The sequence below is a fragment of the Hypanus sabinus genome, chromosome 8 (genome assembly GCF_030144855.1).
Source record: "Hypanus sabinus isolate sHypSab1 chromosome 8, sHypSab1.hap1, whole genome shotgun sequence".
NCBI lineage: Eukaryota > Metazoa > Chordata > Chondrichthyes > Myliobatiformes > Dasyatidae > Hypanus > Hypanus sabinus.
In genome coordinates this window covers 40,460,938-40,466,937 of record NC_082713.1, presented here as the reverse complement: position 1 = coordinate 40,466,937, position 6,000 = coordinate 40,460,938, and the positions used below count along the sequence as shown (strand labels likewise).

The 6,000-nt window shown below is 37.9% G+C and overlaps 1 protein-coding gene across 2 annotated transcripts in view; it reads right to left on the bottom strand.

Annotated features, from left to right (window-relative positions):
* Positions 1 to 1,957: 1,957 nt before the first annotated feature.
* LOC132398067 (synaptotagmin-like protein 2) overlaps positions 1,958 to 6,000 on the bottom strand; it is a 67,917-nt gene continuing 63,874 nt past the window's right edge. The window contains exon 19 of one of the 2 annotated variants that reach the window (XM_059977005.1): positions 1,958 to 5,070. In XM_059977005.1, coding sequence (XP_059832988.1) covers positions 4,925 to 5,070 — 146 coding nt within the window. In that variant the 3' untranslated portion in view covers positions 1,958 to 4,924. The remainder of the gene's footprint in view (positions 5,071 to 6,000) is intronic. The other variant, XM_059977006.1, reaches the window with a different exon arrangement.

Here is a 6,000-nt window from a genome sequence, read left to right as displayed (position 1 = left end):
GTCTTACATTACTTCCTTCCCAGTGGTCTGACATCTACTTCTCGTCTCCCTTTTACTCTTTATGTATTTGAAGAAACTTTTGGTATCCTCTTTGATATTATTGGTTAGCTTATCTTCACATTTCATTTTTTCCCTCTTTATGGCTTTTTTAGTTGCCTTAAGTTCGTTTTTAAAAGCTTCCCAATCCTCTAACTTCCTACTATTTTTTGCTCTATTATATGCCCTCTCTTTGGCTTTTATGTTGTTTTTGACTTAAACAGCCATCGTTCCCATTCAGTACAGATTGGCAACATCTCCTCTGCACCTATCCTCAGCACAGGTGCACCAGAGAGAAGTATCTTTAGGCCTCTTGCTTTACTCACTTTATACTTATGATTACTTGGCTAAGTACAGCCACACTGTCGTATTTAAGCTTGCTTACAAAACCATTGTAGTTGGCTGCAGTGCAGATTGGCTTATTGGACTGAGAATGAAAATCTAGTTGAATGGTGCCACATCAACATCTCTCACTCAACGTCAGCAAAGGCAAAGAGCTGATTACTAACTGCAGGTTGAAGAAGGTGGAGGTCCTCATTGGGGAAATGGAGGTGGAAAGGATCAATAGCTTTAAATGCCTTAATATTAATATATTGGAGGATCTGTCCAGGTACCAGCAAGTAAGTGTCATCACAGAGGAGGTACAACAACACTTCTACTTTCTTAGAAGTTGCTTAGATTTGGCATGTCACCAAAAACTTGACCAACTTTGAAAGATGCACAGCGGAAAGTATCCTACCTGGTGGCATCACAGCCTTGTATGGAGACACCAATGCCCAGGAATGGAAAGAGCTACAGAAAGTGGTGGATACAGCCTTATTCATCAAAGACAAAACACTCTCTACCATTGAATACATTTGCATGGAGCACGGCCACAAGAATGCAACGTGTACCATCAAAGAGCCCTACTATCCAGGCTGTGTCCTCTTATCACTAGTAACATTGGGCAGGAGGTACACAAGCCCACATAAAGACACGTTTCAAGATGTACATTGTTACCATCAGACTCGATTTTGAACTTGCAGCTCTTCTGCTGACATTGCTTTTAATCAGGTAATTGACCCGCGTTCAATTCTGATTGAGCTGCTGTCTCTGCAATTAGACCAATGCAATCATTTTCAGAACCTTTTTTAAACTCGATCGTTGAAATTCCCAAGTCCTTAGTTAAGTCCTGAGTTGACCCAAGCTATGATTGCAAGCTAGCAATTCTATTTAAAGCTAATCTTTCAGCCTTGTATCCTATCCACCATAGCTAAACTATTTCATTTTCTATTACATCAGCTGCTTTAGCATCTTCAGAATTAACCAGTGCTCATTGAAATGCCAATCTCTCTTGCCATAGACTTTAGCTCATGGAATTACATAATGAATGCAACTATCCACAGTCTGGTGGACAACTCAGCCAGTGCCTGAACTGTAAAAGTCTCGTTGCCATTTTAAAACTCCACTATAGTAGCCTTGCCTGAAGATTTTGAACCTGTGACTCAGCCTCTGACCACACCAGGATACTTACTGTGCATTAAACTATCTAGAATCTATGCTCTGAAAGTCCTTTTCATTCCCTGTGGTTTTTTCAAAACTGATATCTAACCAAGCTTTTAGTGACTTCAAATTCCTACCTGACTTCTTATCCTTTTTACTGCACAGGATATATTTCAATACTTTAAGCTCAATTATTTTCTCTTCAGGAGCTTTCCTTCTCTTTACTGTTGTCTTATTATGAGATTTGGCAGAAGATGCCAGTCCTCTTACCTCCACCTTTGAAACTTCACAGTTCAAACACTCACTGCACTGACATCCAGTGCCAAATCATTTTGTCTCATGAGGCAACTCAATCTGTTGTTCTAAAACTTGTATTTTATTGACATATGACATTTCTTTTGATTTCCTGTTCACTTAGCTTCTCAAATCTCCCCAAAGCCATTGCAGACTCTGTGGAAAGAACAATAGTGTTTCTAGTGACTAGATTTAAAAACAGAATTTCAATTTCCTTTCTCACTTCCTTTCACCGGGTATCTCCAAAGCAATTTGACCCAGGAAGCAGAAGATCCCTTGACATGGACTTCATGACACAGGAGAACTCCCCCCTTTTTAAACATTTGCAGGTGCAAGTATAGTAACATTCTTTCTCAGGTGAATGAGGATAGACCAGGCCAATAATCATGAGGACCTCATAAAAATTCTAGTAACAATGGAATAGGGAAAGAGATAAGTAGAATAGGGAAAGTGATAAGTGTGCATAAAAGGATTACACCACATGAGAGTTGAGCCCAGCAGGATTCACTAGAATGGTTGTTCCCAACCTTGGGATTGCAAAGATTAAAAAAATGGACTCACAAAGGTATTTGGGACATCTAGCTGCACCAGAATCTTCTATGAGTGTTTATTTCCTCAGCATCTGCACAAGTGTTGATAGGATGCTGAGGATGTAAGGTGATGCAAAACAAAACTGTTCAGATAGCAAATACTTCTGAGGCTTAGAATGCCAGAAAGAAGAAAGTTTGATTTATTGTATCAGTGATGAATCTACATCTTCTAATATTTATATTGCATGGAAGGTCTTCTGATTTTGTATTTTCAGAAGTTAATTCAGTTTGAAGGAATTGTAAGAAAGTCAACTTACACAAAAACACTGACACATAGCTCTTTTTTTTGCCATCATTCTAAAATTATTTTACAGTCCAAAATGTCATCTCTCATTTTTTTAAGTTCAATTTCAAAGCGATAATATGCACACCATCTCAATAGACTCAACTCCAGTGATATGCATTTATTTTGCACTTGAGAACCATCCTCAGAATAGATCAGGACCAGTCCAACCATTTTTCTTTCTTTTCACATCAGTAATAGCTAATAATTAGACACTAACTATCAGCCATAGAATATATTACAACATGTAAACATTTAATTGCAAACTACATCAGAAAATAGCAGCAACAAACCATTTGGAAATGATGCCAAGTTGAACAGGTCGTTTCAATATTACAAATGAGGTGTTGGCATATATCAACTCAATTCTCTAGGGTTTCTCTGCTGAGAAAATTGATTTTCCCCCCTCTGGGAAGAGACAGATGTTTTTTCACACACGTGGCACATTTATAAATAGAATGATAAATAACTACCTTAACCATCGACTAGTATGTCATAGAGACAGCAATTGTCTACTTTGTGGCAGAAATTCTACTTGTGGCAGAAATGCTCTCTTTTGATAATTGGTGGGCTGGCAAATACTTGGCCATGTTTCTAAATATAACTAGTATTGGCTGGGGAGGAAATTGTGTGGGTGGGGAGAAAAAAGATTTCTTTGTGTAAAGGACAAATTGCTTTGACATTTGCCCCATTTCAATCAGAACATATGGTTCATTCCATGAGAAGTCTCAAGCACCGTGTTGAATTAGTCACGTTATACACACCAATTAACAAGTATCAGTACATTTAAAGTAGCCCTTCAAAAGGAAGTGCTTTGTGTTTAAATTCTTGTACTTGCATGAATGACTCTTACCAAAATGGAATGGAAAAATAATTAAATCTTCAATTGAATTGAATTTAATAATGACGCAGCGTACCAGGCACGTTGGCAGCTACACTCCAATTAAAGCGAAAACATTATGGGCCTCAATGTGAACCACAATTTTCCTAATCCACTTTAGTCAGCTGGATATTATGACTTGAGAACATGTTGTATTATGATCCTTTCCCATGTGAGCTTTTCATATTAACATTTATTTTCTTCTAAGCTACAATTACAGGATATCTCAAAAAGAAGTTTGGAGTCTGCATGAACACTCATTTGCTGAGACAGCTTCACTGTTGTTTACAAACCTTTTTATTCCAAAGCAAGAATCAGCTGGTCTTTAGTAGAAGCTAACAGCTGATTTAAAAGGGAGGCAAAAGGTATAAATAATATCCTTTATAAACTAATGATTCACTTGAGTCAGCAAAGCTCTATCCAGTCCAGTACCTACATGGAGATCACTGTTCCATTTATTCTCTCTGTTGACTGTTTCTCCAGTCTGATCATAGTCCATTAACTGCTTACTGCTTCCTGAGCTGGTCATCAGCGTTTCCCCCTCAATTTGCCCTCTAGTCAGAAACCATTATAGTGGAAGGCAAGCAATAACCAAGTGGTTCAGCTACTTACTTACTTCCCACTCTTAAGTTCTGGGTGATGATTAATTTAGTTTAACGGGGTATTACAGGGAGCGGCACTGGTATGGTAGTTTAGCAGCTAGCATAACACTTCACAGTGCCAGTGATCTGAGTTCAATTCCGCTGCTGTCTGTGAGGAGTTTGTATGTTCTCCCTGTAACCATGTGGGTTTCCTCCCACATTCCAAAGACATACAAATTAGTAGTTTAATTGGTCACATGGGTGGTGTAGGCTCATTAGTCCAGAAGGACCTGTCACTGTGCTGTGCCTCTAAAACAAACAACTACAGGTAACCACTCTTTTGTTAAATGTTGGCGTATTCCCAAGGATCCCTTTAGTAATGGGAATCACAGAGAAATTCTTCAGAAAAGAAGTTGTCACACCAATAACCTTTGCTTCCTGTTACTATGCTTCCTAAATGAGATGTGAAACTTGTATTCAACGGAGAGGCCCATTTGGTAAAATGCAAGAAGCAAGTGGTTCCTGAGGAAGTACCTATGGAAATATCAACATTGAAATACCACGGTCATTGAAACAGAATTATTTGCTTAAGCATTTGAATGGAATTCTGTAAAAGGAATTCAAGGTCAGCAAAGGCAATAAATTCAGTTCTATCAGAAGGAAAATATATTGGAAACCTTCCACTTGATTCATGCATTAAGGGCAACATCGGTATTTAATCAGTGACTCTTTGGCAGCAATGATCCTAAAATGTCTTTATTTTTCCACAAGGTGTGTTTCATTTAAGCTTCTTGCCCCCTAGTCGAGATCGAAGTATCAGGGAACCTGGGATCCATTCATTTGGACTGGACATCATTTCTTGCCAGAGAGCCACCTCTTCTTCTGTTGAGTCCATCCATTCAACTGGAATTCCATAACTATATCCTGTAAAACAAAATGAGCTGGAGAAAGTCTGCTCAACCCAGTGGACAGAGAAATGCACAGAACAGTCAACTCTTATTGCGTTTACATGAATGTTAATCCCATGGCCAAGATCGCAGCAACCTATATCACACAGAAGAATATTCTTCAGTTGAGGTCACCATCACAATACTATGCAAGTTGTGAGTAATATCCATTTCCAATATTCATATGTGCCCTTAGTCCCATGATATGTCAAAAGACCATCAGGACGGATTCTCCAAGGATATTGAGAGAATTTCTCCTATATTGTCTAATATTCTCCCTAATCCAAATCATTATGTACTTATGGATCAGGTTAATATTTTAAAATCAAAGTTTAGATACCACTGTGAATATTCCTTTCAAGTAATCACAGTTCCAAAAGACCATTGCCCATCATAATGCTACATTTGCCAATTCATTGAACTGTGTTAATTTTCTGAACAGAATTTGTAGATCTAGTATTTCATTCAGAATCAAATTCATACAACCAAAAAGTTGTCTTGGAAAGGAGTAAAGGGCTAGCAAAAAAAAATAATAAAATTCATTAACATATCTTTTTGATGTAATTTTCTATTTTATTTTCTACCACATCATTCAGAATTGGACAAATGGTGAAATGAGACTGGGTCTGCACTGTATCCATTATTTTATTAACACATCTGTGCTTTACTGAAGGTTGCTCTATTTCCAAGATGGAAAAACGAGGTGCCCAAACAGGGGCCACAAGCCAATGTTAAGATATAATGATTTAAACACTTTTCGAAATGAGTTGTTTGTAGTTGGCTGATCAACAAGACTGGAATTTATTTTAGAGTTGAAGCAATGGAATTATAATGTGGATTTGATCTGGGTGTTTGCTTTATCCATATACAGTTCTGGTAAATCAGCAATCCATGCACATACAACCCA